At 40.9% G+C, this 17,564-nt stretch overlaps 1 protein-coding gene across 7 annotated transcripts in view; it reads right to left on the reverse strand.

The window, feature by feature from the left end:
- FTO (FTO alpha-ketoglutarate dependent dioxygenase) overlaps positions 1-17,564 on the reverse strand; it is a 420,744-nt gene that overhangs the window by 328,651 nt on the left and 74,529 nt on the right. For all 7 annotated transcript variants that reach the window (XR_009455260.1, XM_006264826.4, XM_019497461.2 and 4 more), the window contains exon 2: positions 4,312-4,389. Coding sequence is in view for 6 of the 7 variants with exons in the window: in XM_006264826.4 (XP_006264888.3) it covers positions 4,312-4,389 (78 nt within the window). In the remaining variant the exon portion in view is untranslated. The remainder of the gene's footprint in view (positions 1-4,311; positions 4,390-17,564) is intronic.

Raw genomic sequence — 17,564 nt, forward strand, 5'->3', positions numbered from 1 at the left:
TTCATGAAGCCAAGAAACAGAGATATTAAGCTTGGGACTGAGAGTTAGTAACTAACTGAGAGTTAGTAACTGAAAATCTGAAGGAACTAGTAAGGTGAACTGGTGAGCTAACCTGAGCTGCCATGACCTAAGAAACTGAGGAGATGGGCCACTAAAACTCCCCCGATTCCTGGTATTTGTAGTAAAGGATGTTTTCAGCCATGCCACATGGCCACCATTGAGAGTGGCTAAAGGGTCAAGCTGCCTGACGGTCACAGTGAAAAATCATCCATCAATAAAAGTAATAATGCAAACAATCACTGTGGAATTTTACATCAGTATATATTTGTAATCACAAGCACGGTGTTGTGTGTTTGAAATATGAAAAAGGCAGGGCATTTCATGGAAATAAATTGTTTAATAATGTCACAGAATCTATAGCTTCTTGCTACACCATGAAGGGGGTCTTCTTGAATGGTTTGATAATTTTGTGCAGGACTTGGGACTTCTGTGTATAATTAATTTTTGAAAAAGAAATGAGTGCTTTAATACTTCTGCATAGCATAACAGCAATATGCAAAACTTACGCAAAACTTTGCATAAGTTATCCAAGGATTTATAAGTATATTATATTATAAAGGCCAGGCTTTATAATAATCAATAAACAAATGTGTGTTACAGGCAACTTTTATTTTTTAATCATCTTAAAATGTTTTTTAAAAAAACAATCTATTGAAGCTGTTATATAAATTCCTACATTTCAAGCAAAGATATACAACAAACAGAGAGGAGGGAATGAAAAGCAACTAAATGCCTGCAACTATATATCTAAGGAATCCTGTAAGGAATGTACAAAGGCAATAATATTACACTTTCCCACTAAAAGTGAGAGGTCATGTGTTCCACATTTCAAAGCAAGCCAAATCAGAGGCATGTTAACCTTGGCTTGTGCGCTCAGATTACACACTTAAGAACTATTTTATCAATATATCTTATGTAGTGTCTTTTGGGTTCTACCCTAAAAAAGGATATCTCAACAGATATTAGGAAGTAGAAACATATTTTAAATGTATCATCTGAAAATAGTGTGATTGTCTTTAAATCTCTAGACACTCATCGTGCTATGTCCTACACAAGGAAAGTATTAAGGGATCAGAAGACAGGGTAAACACTGAATTCACATTGGACACCTTGTTGGTTGGAAAAAATCATGCACTGTATGCTGTAAGTCTGACAGCAGGTATTAAAGGTCAGATCACTATTCACTCAGATAAAAGTAGTTATGTGACTGGAACCTTCAGGAATGAACATGAAACATTCCAAGCTTAATTTTTCATATGTACAATACAAAAGGATATTTAAAACATAGCCTTGTTTTGGAGTCCAAACCATAAACTGTTTTCAGAAGAGAAGATAACCCCATCACTCAAGTGGCAGAGTAGAGCTGTAATCCAAGGAGATAAGCAAACTGATACATCCTACATCAGTAGAACCTGGATTGCATTTAAGACATTTGTGAAGCACTCTGATTTGTTACCATGGTTTTTTTTTTTTTTCTGGAATTTTCATCGAATGCTGCTCACTGTTGAGTTCTAAAAGGGATGTTACACTGATTTGGGGTGTGGTCTGTGATTCCAAATCTGAAAGTGTATATATATCAGGCAAGATACCCATTGAAAAGAAAAGGGAGTTTAAAAGGAGTTTTCTTCAAGTGTGGATTTCAGACTTGTGTTCAGTCTCTCTCTCCATGCCTAGACATTTACAGTAGCTTCAGAATTATAGCCAACCTAACTCTTCCAACATGTTCAAAGCACAGTGATTGGATGTGATGGATTCTTAAATGAAGAGGGAGGTCCTTCCAAACAAGAAACACCATAAAAACTAACCACCACCAAATCATCATGCATTTTGCTTTATTTTGTTAATTTTTTTTCTTTATACTGTCATCCTTTTCTCCCCCCATCTAATGCACATTTAGGTACCATGGAAACAATACTATCAGTGGCAAGAGTGGACATATGTAACAGCCACAGCTGCAAGTAACATTTCACAACCACACAGAATGAATTTTAATTTAAAAAGTGCTTTAAAATATAATAAATAATATTTATTACCATGTGTGTTTGCAAATGTGTACACACACACACACTCTATTTAGAAGGTAACATTTCTGAATATACAAACTGAGTCAACATAAATCCTTCAAAGACTGTAACAGTTAACCTTTTATCTCACTTCTTGGTAATAAGTTCTGCCATGGTCATTTAGTGCTTGATCCAAGACCCACTGAAGTCAATAGATGTCTTTCCATTAACTTCAGCAGACTTTATGCAAGATTGTTGATCCATTTAATAATACTAATTACTTCAATTTGAGAGGTCTGATTTGATTGCATATCTTGCTCCCATTGCCCTTCTATGCTAACAAAGGAATATTTTAACTTTGTGATCCTGAGAGAGTATCCAGAGAGTCTCATTCCCCATCAGCTCTTTGGAGCTGCAGAATCATGGAGGAAAGGGATAGGTGTGGGATCTGTTCAGACCCTAATATAGGGGAAAACTTCCACTGAACTTTTCTTCAATTCTGCAAAGGAAGTAGGTTCACCTGTTTTATGTTTGTCTGGGAGGAAAACCTTCACCCTAAGGAGGCAAATAAAACACTGGAACAGGTTACCCAGAGAGGTGGTGGAAGTTCCATCCTTGGAGGTTTTCAAAACCTGGCTATACAAAGCTTTGGCTGGGATGATCTAGTTGGGGATGGTCCGGCTTTGAGCAGGGGGCTGGACTAGATAACCTTCTGAAGTCCCTTCCAACCCTAACTTCCTATGACTATGAAATCACTTGCTTAATATTAGAATCATTTTTCTGTATTAGTTTCAAGTTTTCCCGCCATGTAGTTTCTTACTATTGTTTGTATTACAGTAGAGGTCACAGTCAAGATGTATGTCCTAATGTGCTAGACACTGTACAAATACATAAAAAGACATTCCCTGCCCCAAAGAACATACAATCTGATTACATGAAACAGACACAGGAAAGGAGAAAAGGAATATTGTCATCCTTATACTGTAGATGAAAATAAGGCACAGTGAGAATAAATGACTAGCCCAATAATCACACAGTAACTCTATAGCAGAACCAGGAATTAAATCTACATTTCCTAGACCAAGTCCAGAGAATGGGCCCCACAACCATCATTACTGTTTATTATATGGCATGCGGGTGTTTTAAAATTCTTTTTGCCCTTGGGTTCTTACGAAAAAGATCTTCCCTTCCTGCAGCAGAGGATCAGATCTATTTTTTATGCTACTTTATACATCTTTGAGCCATATGTCAATACAAGCAAGTTGACATGGTTGTAATGTAGGAACTTTTGCTGTAGCTGCTCAGACTAAGTAAGAGATTCCTTGTTCTGTTTTTCATCTTGCTACATGTGTTCCAAATCATTTTGACTGAACTTACAGTTCTTTGTATGTGTTTTCTGTTTGACCTGAGATGCATCCAGGGTAGACAGAGTATTCTTTTAGTTCTTTAAAGATACTTTTCTATATACTAATTTTGGTTTAGTTATGTGACCATTAGACCTGTTTTTACTTTCTTTAGGTTTCATGCTTTCTAGCTTTCATAGCCCATATTCTCTGCTAGTTTTTAAAGGTTGTATAGTGTTTGAAAGTAGAAGTGAGCCACATATTCCAATACTGTTAAAACTTTCTTCCTGTGATCCAGATTCAGTCTGTAGAACAGCAGATCTCAACCAGGGTGCTGCTAATTTCAGAAAAGTTATGGAGAAATGTATTAAATATAAAAAAGTTAAGAATGACTGCTATAGAACGTATTTTCTAGAGAATAAAAATCATGACGACTTTGAAAGAGTGACTCCCCACAACATTTTCTTAATTTCAATCAGATATGTCTTAACTTCAATTTATAGGAAAACTCAAAAACTACATACCTGTTTTCTACTTGAGGTTTTTTTTTTAAATAAACTGAGATTTTTAAAGTCACCTTTAAAGGCATGAACTAAAGATCAAGACTGAAATCCTTCCCCTGTTGATATCAATAGCCAAACTCTACTGCAACAGAATTCCATACCAAAGATTTTGAATCAGCATGGAGGGTCTTCAGTAAAGCATAACTCTGTGACCACTTCAGATAAAGAACCTGATCCTTGTTAATCATCAGAAAAGAGTTAGAAAGAGTGACATGTTGGACTTATCAACTTTAATGGCTTCCAGTAAACAAAGATTCATTTGCTATTTGATCAAAATAATCTTTACTACAAATATGATCACTTAATCTTACTACAAATAAAATTTAAAATAAGATATGTTACCAGTTGATGGAATTCAGCATCTCTAGGAGTCAGATATGGAAGCCAGCTTTCTCCAATTTCTTCAAGAAGCTTTTGTTTCTGTTTTTTTAAAAAATAAACAAACCATATATTATAACAAAAATTAGGCCAAGGAAGTAAACAATATTATTTACATAGTAAAACAACTGTATTAAGAATACTAGTTATCTCTCTCTAGACACAAATTGAAAATATTATCAAATAAGCAGGAGCAAGTAGATATAAATTTACCTCAGTGGGGTTTTGCCAACAGATTTTTAGTCAGCAGTTTCAGAATATTAAATTATATTTCCCTTCATTCTCCCTTAGAATACACTCCCTACCACACCAGGAAACATCTACTGATGTTCAAGATCTGGAAGACCTCTACATGGCTTACACCTGATCTCATTTTTATTTTTTTCTTTATCTTATGCTTCAACTTTTGTATCTCATGAATCCAGTGTCATCCAGCTGCGCTCTAGACAGTGCTGAAGTAGACATCAGCCTATATGTTCAATATAGTCTCTGGCTTCTGAAATCAAAAGGGAAGAGGAAACACTCTCTGTACCTCATCATCAATCCAACATTCCAGCCTGACCACGCACAGACCAGGCTTCAGCCTTCTGAAACAAACAGCTACAACTGTGGCTGATGGGTAACAGTCATTTATCCAGGAATTGGCTGAGAAAAGGAGGGCTTATTTTTAACTGTCATCTTTTACTATTTTTGTTTGTATTTGGTTGGAAAAACTTCTTTGGTAGAACTAATATCTTTGTGAGAAAGCCAAGAATGCTCTGGTTGTACACTAGTAACATTCCCATTATTGCAAAAAAAACCCAGAAAAACTAGGTTTTAATTTCCAATTTTCTTCCATGCCTACCTATTAAAATAGAAAGTCGATGCCTACTGTGCAATGTTTATGGCAGTAAAGCCTTAGACAAAGAGTGGCCAAGATAAATGCTGCAGCCTAAGAGCTGTCACACTGCAGCCCCTTGTCTTGCTGCCAAATTCCAAGACCTCTAGATGCAGGGGTTCGATCCAGAGCATAGAGTCATGCCCTCTAGCCTATGGGGCCAGAAAGGAGAAGCAGAGGCTATCACAGGTCTGAGAGCTGCACCAATTAATCTGGATTATTTCCAGCCCTGCAAGACAGATGACATGGCTCCATATTTTGTATCTAGCCTGCAGACAGGCCCTGTGCTCCAGATCCAGCCTGACCCCACACCACTCATCCATGGGGCTGGATGAGTTGGGTACCCTTGCCTTAAACCACTGGTTTTCAAACTTCCTAAAGTCATAGAACACCTTTGTATCACTGACTGACACAAGAGCCAGTCAACCCAGGTTGGCAGTGGCAGTGCATCTCCTCCCAGGCCACAGTGCCATTACCCCCAATCTTTTTGCAGAACCCCTTATGACCTATCACGGAGCCCCAGGGCTCCATGGAACAGTCTGAAAACTACTGCCTTAGCTCATTAGAGAGAAGGACTAGCCACAGGGCTTCCAAAGCTATAATTCACAAACCGTAACAGAGATGGACCCATTCAATCAAGTTGCTCAAATATACCTCCACCTAAACAGGAGAAATATGGGTGTGCAATATTCTGTTTTACATTCTAGATAAATACTTCCTTTGACTTTTCCAGGACAACTCATCTTATCTGTACCTTGTTTTACTTAAGTGACTGTGTCTTCTATGGTACTCTCCATATCCTTAGTCATTAACAACCAACTAATAAAAATGGTAATTAGGGGTAATTTAGGGGGAAAAATTAGAATAGATGTTAGCTGTATATCAAGAAGATTAATCATGCATATATACTTTTAAGTAAGCTTTTCTTTTATATGTTTTCCAACTTGTAAACATGAAGAGGATTTAAGAATTTTTTTTCAGAATCACAATATTTGTGTGTGAAGAGTAAATATGTTTATGTTCCAGGGGTGTAGGTTGTAGCCGTGTTGGTCTAATAAAAGATATCAAATTCACCCAAGGGTTGGTCTAATAAAAGATACCAAATTCACCCAAGGAACCTTGTCTGCCTATGTTTATGTTCCACATTTGACATAGCATTATGTTAAAGTTGCGACTAAAACCCCCACTGAAATAATCTCCAAAGGAAAAAAAAAGAAAAATCAAAGTTAGTAGTGAATTCATAAAATCAGAAGAAGTATGGATGGGAAAAAGACCTACTAAATATTTTATCATCTAGTGCACCTGCTTGCTACTACTAAGTTATTCCTTACATCTGTACAGTACTTTGTCAAGTCTGAATCATAAACAGCCCAGTTCATATTTTCAGCACCTCCCTATTAAGCTATTTTACGTGCTAAAAGGCCACATTATCTAGTGAATTTTACTAATATTCAGATACACCTCATTTATTTTTTTTTAATAAACTCCAAGTTTCTATGTTCAGTGTGATATCCTAAATAAATCTTTCTTCCTCCTTGTCTTTGTGTCCTGAAAAGAATTTAAATAATACACAGGCCAAACCCTGGGCTTATAATAGACAAGACAAACAGAAGTATTAGGAACCCACATCTATTACTACAGGATACAGCATCCTGGGGTTTCAAAAGTAGGGAAATAAGTATAGTCTTAAATTTCAGAAGAAAAGTAGGATGCTGAAGTATTATAGTTATGAGGTCAGTCAGTCAATCATATCCAAAAAGCAGGTAGCATGAACTAATACATCACCACTCACAAACCTCCCTTGCTGATCTTAACTAGACTGACAAGAACAGCATTGAAATTTACAAAAATAGAAGTGTACTCTGATCTCTCGGAGTCTATAGTTTTCTTTGGGGACACATTATAAATTGACATTGAGCCATTGGTGAAACCAAGCAAAATGTAACTTTAGATTAAGTTGGCAGACAACAGCATGTTAGTGCACTGCATATTCCCAAACAGTAATTCTTTTATATTACCAAAAAAAGAAAAGAGGCAAGTTATGTTAGCATTTTTATTTCACCAAAATTAATTAAAACACTAGGCTGCCTTTGCTCATTTTAAAACAAATGTATAATTAATTTCTTGTCAGTATATAAAATAAAAGAATCTTAAATTGAAAAAATATATCTTTCAAAACACAGGCTAGCAAATGAAAGAAAGAAGGAGAAAAAAATCCCTGACAATTTCTTTGTCAAATGCCAGCCTGCTGGCAAAGCACACAACATTAAAATGCACTCTTGAGTGTAGGTAGTACTAGCTCACATTTGATTGTCAGATCTGGCTAAGTGCTGCTCCTTAGTTTGATGTACAGACAAATACACACAGCTGGGTGGTATAACACACTGCTCTTCTCATATACAAGAAGCTGTCACACGCATGTCAAATACATCAAGCCACTCACAAATTCCTCCAAAAAATAAAAAAGGGAAAAATCAAAAGACCTAGCTATACTAGCTAGATGTAATCTAAGGACTGTTACATGTGTGTTGTATTTATAGTCACCTCAACAGGTACAGTTAAGGGCATAAATATCTTACAAAAAACTGTCTTTATTTGAAAGTTATATCACATATGGCTAAGTGGTTTAAAGACACACTTTTTCTTATGTTTTAAAAATGTTTGTAATTAATAGGACCGCATAAAAATGACATTAATATCTAGTTTCCAATACAATTGCTATGTTCATTCAAACTGGCTTTCTTACAGAAATGTGGATCATTTCCTGCTTATATGCACCATTATCGTCACATCAACATTCACATGCACAGTTCTGGAAATTTACATGCACTGAACTAGCAGCTGCAGAGATAAGAGTAGATCTCTAACTATGCATTAGTTCATGGGCTGCTGGGAATTTTACAACATATTATTAAGGAAAAAGGCAATCATGTCTCAGGGTAATCACTTTTATTGGACCAACTGTATAGCTAGGATAGAGCTAGACAAGTTTAGAATGCAAGACATTCTTCAGGACTGATGAGAACAAGCCAAGCACAGCATAGTCCTGAAAAAGAATGTCTTGCATTCCAAACTTTTCTAACTCTATCCCAAATACAAAGCTGGTCCAATAAAACTCATCACCCTGAGAAATCCTGGCCTCTAACATAATTTCTGGACCATCATGACTACATCATCACTTTTACACTACCATATTATTAAGGGAAAAAGGTGTAGGTCTCAGTACGGGACTAAATGCCAGGAACATTTACTTTCTCATTCCAGTTCTAAAATTTGGAATTACCCAGTTTTGTGTGCTTGAATTACAAACTGCTGTTGTCCTATAGTGGGTGACCCTAGTGATGAGAAGGAACCTCCTCTCATCAGTGAAACAAGCCATCTTTAGTTGGAATGATACAAGCTTGTTTTTCCATACAGCTTCCTACATGCAATTTCTTCATGTATATCCATTTACTAGTGACACGTTGGTGAGGTAGCGATTAATAAAATTAAGTGCTATGATAACACACAAAAACCTTCTTCATCAATACATGAGCATTTGCGGTCATGTTTCCTAGCCCTCAAACTATTTTTGTTGCTCTCAAATCGACTCTTTTCAGTTTGTCCACATTTGCTTTGAAGTATAGAGTCCAAAACTAGGCACACTACTCCAGGTGAGGGGCCTTACCAAAGGGGAATAGTGTGGATGGCTTCTCTGGACTTGCAAGCAATGCTTCCGTTGTCAGGGACAATAAGTGATACAGAATAATTCCCTACCTGTTACAGAACTGAAGGTATAATAGAAGGACAGCAAGTGCATCGTTTGAAATCATGTGCCACAATACACTACAGATGGTTTGCTGTTTCTAAGCCAAATAGTTGAAGAAAGAGATAGCACTTAAGGAATAATGCTATTCTTTAAGAAATAGAAGGAGGAGCTGGGGAATTAAGGAATGGTCAGTCTAATGCTGATAACTGGGAAGATTATGGAGCAGGTCACCAAGGAATCTATGTATAAGCAGGTAGAAGAAAATTAGTTGATCAGGAACAGCCAACATTAAGAGCAAGCTTCCCAACTTAATTTACTTCTACGACAGAATAACAGGCTTTGTTGATGAGAGCAATGGATGATATACCTTGATCATAGCAAGGCTTTTGGGCACAGTCTCCTACAACATTCCTATTAGTAAGCTAAGGAAATACAGTCTAGATGAAACAAGTGTAAAATAGATACATCAGTAGTTGGATCATCATGTTCAATAAATAGTCATCAATGGCTTAGTATCTAATTGGCAAGAAACATTAAGTGGAGTTCCCTAGACGCCTTGCATTCAGTACTATTTACTGTGTTCATTAATGATTTGAAGAATAGTAGTAAACACTAAGCAAATTTACAGATGACACCAAGTTGGATGGAGTTGCAGATATTCTGGAGAGTTGGATTAGGATTCAGAATTAGGATGACACAGATATACTGGATAAATTGTGTAACTAAAACTAATCAAATTAAATTCAATATGAAGTGCAAAGGCCTGCACCTCAGACAGAACCATCTCATGCAAAAAGGAGGTACTAGGAAACAACTATGTAGGCTGCAGTACAGGAAAAGGACCTGAAGGTGATAGTGGACCACAAATTGAATATAAATCAAACATGTGCTCTTGTTGGGGGGGGAAAAAAAACAGGCAATAGCATATTGAGCTATAGCAATGGAAGCATTGCTTGCAAGTCCAGAGAAGCCATCCACACTATTCTACTTTGGTAAGGCCCCTCACCTGGAGTAGTATACCTAGTTTTGGACTCTACACTTCAAAACAAATGTGGACAAACTGAAAAGAGTCGATTTGAGAGCAACAAAAATAGTTTGAGGTCTAGGAAACGTGACTTATGAGAAAACATTGGAAGAACTGGGTTTTACACAGTCTGGATAAAAGACAACTGAGGGGGATTTGATAACAGTCTTCAAATAGCTGACGAATGGTTAGAAAAAGGATTGTGGTAAGCTATTTTCTGTGGCTACAGGGAACAGGAAGAAGAATAACAGTTTTAAATTGCAAGAAGGGAAATTGTTTCAAACACAACCATAAAGAAAAGCCAGAAGTTTCAGACCAACATCCTGGTATGAATCAATGTGGTAGATCATAGTTAGACATGCGTTATCATATAGATTTTAAAAATCATAAAACAGTATTGAAAATGTAAAGAAGCACAAGTTGAATTTTCTAGCATAGCATGATGCATGTATCATTCAGCAAAGAAAAGACATTTGGTCACACAAATAAGTTTCACTGATGTCAATGCAAGCAGGATTTGCCTCTTAAAATAGCCTTGGGGCATTCTCCTTCCTTGCTTTTTTCACATATGTAGGAGGCTGCTAAGGGAAAATGCCAATTTCACTACAGCAAGTCATCTCTTTGGACCTGGAGCAACATCACATATGCATGTAAAAGTCAGCTATGCACTTCCAAAACGTAGCCAAACATAACACAGCCTCCTAAATGTTTAGATCTGTTGGCTTTCAGCTATACAAGTACCACAGATTATAGCAAGTCACAAAGCCAAGGCAGAATATAACATTTGGAAAATACAGAACCAAAGACTGAGGCGTTGGTGCCATCGGGAAGGCTTTGGCTTCCCTGACCACAGTCCGCTCTTTGGAGAAAGAGGCAGTGAGCTGTTGGGAAGGGACGGCCTCCACCTCTCTCCGCTGGGGAGGAGGCTCTTCTCAGCCAGACTGGCTGACCTGCTCCACCGGGCTTTAAACTAAGCCTGCTGGGGATGGGGGGACTACCGCCACTGCTGGCCTGCTGAGCAACCCTTGCAAAGCCAGCAGGCCAAGGCACTTAAGGGAGTCCACCCCTGCCCCAGCCCTGGAATGAACTGTAGGCCAGGCAAGGGCCCCCAAGGGGACACTTGTGTGCCTATACACAAATGCCAGGAGCTTGGGGAATAAACAGGAGGAACTTGTCCTCCTGCTAAATACAAATAACTCTGATGTCATAGGGATAACGGAGACCTGGTGGGACTCCACCCATGACTGGACCACAGGTATAGACAGCTATACCCTCTACAGGAGGGATTGAGTGGACAAAAGGGGTGGGGGTGTAGCTCTCTATGTCAAGGAAAGCTACACGCCCCTGCAAGCCAACACTGGTGCCCAGGGTGGACAACTGAAGACACTCTGAGTTAAAATCCATGGGGAACACGACACAGGGGACACAATGGTGGGAGTCTATTAAAGACTTCCTACCCAAGATCAAGAGCTTGACCAGGAGTTCACCAGGGAATTGGCTGAGGTCTCATGCTCCCAGTACATGGTAGTCATGGGAGACTTCTGCCTCACCTTCACCTTCACCATCTGCTGTAAAACTGACTGTTGCCTTGCAGGGGCGTGAGGTGGACCGCTAACCCTCAGATACGAACAGGCCGGGGACGAAAGGGACACGGACTGTTCGTATCCAAGAGTTAGCGGTCCACCTCACGCCCCCGCAAGGCAACATGGCGTCACAAACAGGATCTCCAGGGCAAAGGAAAGACAAGGAGTACCTCGACCAATTAGTCCAGCATTGCCCATGGCGGAACCACTATAGACCTCCGACCACAAACGCCGATGATTTATGGGCCCACATGGCGTACCATCAGGCCCGGCCAGATGGGAGGATCGGGGGCCATGTCTCTATCCGCCCGACCGAAAACAACGGGGGTCCACTCAAAGACTGGGTTGTAGCCGGCCTCACCCCGGCAGCCTTGGGGTGTTCCCTCACTAGTCCCGCGGTCATATACCAACCACCCGATACGGCCGCAGAGGTACAACTTAACCGCGTTAAGCCTGCCAGAAAAAATGATTGCACCCCAACAAAAGAGTATGCTAGGTGCATCAAATATCTGAAGGAGGGTGGCGGCTGCGACACTCCACCTGATAAATTCAGGTGCCCCAATCTCAATCCCGGGGGCGCCGAAAATTAGATTCTAACACGCCTCCGTGAGAGCCTTGAAACTGACGGACGGGAGGCTACAAAATGGGCAGGAAAAAGGTGGAGCAAGGGAAAAATAATTAATATTCTGTTTCGCACTGTAACAACTCTGCTGAGACACGCGGCGAATCAGGGCAGCGTGGTGGAGACGTTGGCCAGGACAGCCGCGGATCAGAGCGCCACACGATCCAAGACACCGTCCGAAGATGGCGCCGCGGATGGAAAAGAAGGAGGGGAATGACCCTACAAAATCGACTGGCTTTAGATGCCATGTTAGTGCATAATGGGGGAGTATGTAAATACCTGAGCCTGGCAACTGAATATTGCTGTATATCTATCCCAAATGTTATGGTTCCTTTATTGTCTCAGCTTGATTTAATCCGGAAGGCAGCCAAAGGCGCTAATGCCGCGGCAGGCATCAGTAATGGTGGCTCACAGACCTATTTTCAAGTTTCAGTTGGAACCTTTCATCATTAGCCATGTGCATAATTGCTCCACTTTTAACGTTATTAATACCCTTAGTTGGTATTTTACTTTGTGTTTGTGTTGCGTGTTGTATCCTAAACACACTTAAGCGACAATTAATGACACTTTCAACCTTCGTGTATACTCAATTGCCTACTGCAAATGAAGAAGGTATAGAACTCGAAGGTATCTAATCTGGCATTTGGTCAAGGGGGCATGTCTAAATGGAGAATGACCAAACACCAGTCCAATGTAAAACACGAGGGTAAACTATGCTCGGAGTGTGAGGGAGTCATGATGAGCGCGTGATCAAATAGCCTCAGCAAATCAGGGGCTACATGAGGTGCGTGACCACACGGCCGGCAGTCACAGCCTCCTGACTAAAAGTCAGCAGATACACGAGGCACATTTTGATTGGCTCTGTAGTTTATAAAAAGGGGCAGAACGCAGGCACCGGGGGATCCACGCGTCAGTTTGGAGAGGTCTGATCACCCTTTCCAGGATCCTGCATCCTCGATATCCTCCCCCTTGGGCGCCCCCCCCACTCGAACATATCACTCGACTGTACTACTCGAACGTACTGAGCTCACGTGTTGTTGTTGTTGCTGTTACCGTCATTGTCCGTGCTGTTGTTGTTGCTTGCAACTGTAACGTCACGAAAAGCTGTTATGAAGTTTTCTGCGTAAATTGTAAGTAAAGCTTCAAGTTATTACATCATTTCAATTTGAGTCCGTGTCCCTTTCGTCCCTGGCCTGTTCGTATCTGAGGGTTAGCGGTCCACCTCATACCCCTGAAAGCAACACTGACAAGTCAGTCAGCAATACAGAAGTCCTCGACTTCAGGAAAGCTGACTTTGACAAGCTCAGGAGGCTTGTCAGTGAGGCCCTAAGGGACTACAACCCCAAAGAGAGGGGAGTTCAGGAAGAGTGGCTGCTCCTCAAGGGAGCGATCCTGAATGCACAAGCTAAGGCTATTCCGTCTTGGAGGAAAGACAGCAAAAGGGCACAGCAGCCCACTTGGCTCAGCAAGGAACTAGCGGACCTCCTGCACCTAAAAAGAAAGACCTACAAAGGATGGAGGATGGGCTCCACCTCCAAGGAGGAATATTCTGCATTGGTCCAGACCTGCAGGCAGCAAACTAGGAAAGCCAAGGCTGTGACAGAACTCCAACTGGCTACTAGTATCAAGGACAATAAAAAGTCCCTTTTTAGATGTGTGGGGAGTCGGAGGAAAAGCAAGGGCAACATTGGACCTCTGCTAAACCAGATGGGGCAACTGACGACCAACCCCTAGGGAAAAGCCAACCTACTAAATGGGTACTTTGAGTCAGTCTTACACCAGTCCCATTGGATGCCTCTGCCCCTTACGGGACAAGGAGGCCTGGGTGAGGGAGATTCCTTGCCCTCCATCAATGCTGACCTCATGAAGAAACACCTTGAAAGGCTGAACACCTTCAAGTCATCTGGCCCTGATACACCCCAGGGTACTCAAGGAGCTAGCTAGCATCATAGCTCAGCCCCTGGTGCAGATCTTCAAGAACTCCTGGCACTCTGGTGAAGTGCCCCAAGATTGGAAGAAGGCCAATGTGGTACCTATCTTCAAGTAAGGGAGGAAAGTGGATCTGGCAAACTACAGGCCCATCAGCCTGACCTCTATTACAGGGAAGGTCTTGGAAAAGATTATCGAAGAGGCCATCCTTAACAGACTGGTCGATGGCAACATCCTGAGGGATAGCCAGCATGGGTTTGCTGCGGGAAGGTCTTGCTGACCAATCTTATTTCCTTTTACGACCAGGTGACCTATCACCTGGACAAGGCGGAAGAGATTGATGTCGTATATCTTGACTTTAAAAAAAGCCTTTGATCTGGTATCCCATGATCATCTCTTGGCAAAACTGGCTAACTGTGGCCTCGGGCCCACCACAATCCACTGGCTGGGGAATTGGCTCCATGGTCAGACCCAGAGGGTGGTGGTTGATGGAAATCAATCGTCGTGGTGCCCTGTGACCAGTGGGGTCCCCCAAGGATCTGTCCTTGGACCTATTTTGTTCAACATCTTCATTAACGATGTAGACACTGGTACCAATAGCGGACTGGCCAAGTTCATCGATGATACCAACTTTGGGGCAAAGCATTCACACCTGAGGACAGGAGGTTGATCCAGGATGACCTGGACAGGCTCATGAAATGGGCGGACAAGAATCTAATGGTGTTTAACACCAAAAAATGCAAGGTTTTCCACCTTGGGAGGAAAAACCTGCAGCATGCTTATAGGCTCAGCAATGCTACACTGGCTAGCACTACCGATGAAAGGAACCTGGGGTCATGATTAACCACAAGATGAACATGAGCCTTCAATGTGATGCTGCTGCTAGTAAAGCGAGCAAAATGCTGGCTTATATCCATAGATGCTTCTCAAGCAAATCCTAGGATGTCATTCTCCCGCTGCAATCGGCCTCAGTGAGGCTACAGCTGGAGTATTGCATCCAGTTTTGGGCTCCACAATTCAAAAAGGATGTGCAGAAGCTTGAGAGAGTCCAGAGAAGAGCCCTGCACATGATCAGAGGTCAGGAAAACAGACCTTATGATGAGAGGCTGAGAGCTATGGGACTCTTTAGCCTGGAAAAGCGCAGGCTCAGCGGTGATCTGATGGCCACCTACAAATTTATAAGGGGTGTTCACCAGGATCAAGGGGAACATTTGTTCACCAGAGCACCCCAACGGATGACAAGGTTGAACTGTTATAAACTCCTCCAGGACCGTTTCAGGCTGGACATAAGGAAGAACTTCTTTACTGTCCGAGCCCCCAAGGTCTGGAATAGACTGCTGCTGGAGGTGGTTCAAGCACCTACTTTGAACACCTTTAAGAGAAATTTGGATGTTTATCTTGCTGGGATCCTATGACCCCAGCTGACTTCCTGAACCTGGGCCAGGGGGCTGGACTTGATGATCTTCCGAGGTCCCTTCCAGCACTAATGTCTATGAAATCTATGAAATGTAGTTTATTCAACCTAAAGTCCTGAAAAAGAAAAATGATGAATCACCATTTCCAGTAAGACTTTCTTAATTGTTCTGCTAACATGATCTGGAAGGGGGAAAAGGCCAAAAGCAAAACCACCAATGAAACATGAGGAATACATCCTCGCAGTATGAGGTTAGAACTTGTAAATCTCATCATCTGCTCAATAAGTATTTGGATTTCTCTCTCTCTATCATGCCAAGGACCTCCAAGAGAGACAGAATCCTAAAATTAGGACTGAAGGCCCCAAGTTGGATAGCACCTGGCACAAAATGACTAATAATAGATGAAGCAATAAAACATGATCAACTGCCATTAAAAACAAAACTAAAAAACTGCTCAGAGGATGATGGAAGGAAAGGGACAAAGGGACTACAAGATAAGGGTCACCTTTCCCACTTTTCTGAGTAGATGCCAGTAAAGCCAATGATGCCTGACTCCTTTACATCCTCTCAGAGCTACAGTAAATGAAGACAGGACTCATGCCAGCATTGGGTAAGAACACCAAAAGCAAACTTCTACCACTGCCCATCAGTACTTAGGGCAACTAAGACAAAGACAAACAGCCAAGGAAGAAGTTTGGAAGCAGGTAATTTGGTTCTTAATCCTCTACTAAGCCAAGATGCTGCAGGAGTTTATGCTAACAAAGGGGTATTTTGTTATTTGATATCAAAACAAAAATCCTTCTAAAATTGCCAGATTAAAACCTCAGCCTCAGTCTGAGCTTGGACCCTGTTATTCTTAACAAACAATCAGCAGTATATAGCTCAAAATAAAGATCTATTAAACCATGGAGAAGACATACAGAAGAAATAAGCATCCATGCAGAGATTACAAAAATAATATATGACCTAAGTACAATATTGATCCTATTGTTACATGTTCTTAACCATTCATCTTCCTGTCTGTTATTTTCTCAAAAATTCAAACATAATCAGACACTTACTCTTTGAGAGTCTCCCTCTCCCACTGTATAATGCAGTAATATGGACTATCCTATGCAATTAAATTATGAGCCAGAGAAGAAAAAACACTTGGCAGAGCCCTGCATCTCCTATAGGCAGGTGGGAAGTGGCAGAACTCTTGATTCTAATGCTGAACATGCCTGGCTAAGTACAGACATTTGAAAAGCCTGAGGCAGAATCGATCTAATTCATGCAATTTTATGGAACTAGCATAGTTTAAATTAGTAGTGACCAGAACACAAAGGGTGCTGACAGATGTGCAGTTCCCTGGTTTAACTCATAGCACTTCACAGAAAGCACCGTGACTTAGACCAACCCTCCCGATTGTTATAAGTCAACAATGTGCCCTTATTGCCAAGAAGTCTAACACATACTGGGATGCATTAGTAGAAACCTTACAAACAGATTGAGGGAAATAATTATTCCCCTCTATTCTGCATTGGTGAGGCCACATCTGGAGTAGTGTGTCCAGTTTTGGGCCCCCCACTACAGAAAGTATATGGACAAGTTGGAGAAAGTCCAGTGGAGGGCAACAAAAATAGTTACGGGGCTGGGGCGCACAACTTCTTAGAAATCTTAGACCAGTTCTTTTTTTAACCAGTCTGTGTGCCAATCTTCTGTTCTGTTACGGATTTCCAATCACTTATACTGGTAAAACTATAATATCTGTACCTGGCCCCTGACTATAGATGTGCCAGTACTTGAGGGAGCATACATGACAGGTATTGACTTGTGGTAGGTTACTCCCTCTCCTTCTTCTACAGGAGAAAAGGAGGGATAATGTGATTATCCAAGCTCTCACATACACACCTCTTACCAACAGCTCACTGCAAACTAACAGTCCAACCCTAGAGTTACTAGATAAATATTTTTAAAGCAGGTATTTCAGTTGGTATTTATTTGTCTAAGATTAGACTTCTTGTAAGTTAACCAAGTTAT

Source organism: Alligator mississippiensis, chromosome 10 (assembly GCF_030867095.1).
Source record: "Alligator mississippiensis isolate rAllMis1 chromosome 10, rAllMis1, whole genome shotgun sequence".
Taxonomy (NCBI): domain Eukaryota; kingdom Metazoa; phylum Chordata; order Crocodylia; family Alligatoridae; genus Alligator; species Alligator mississippiensis.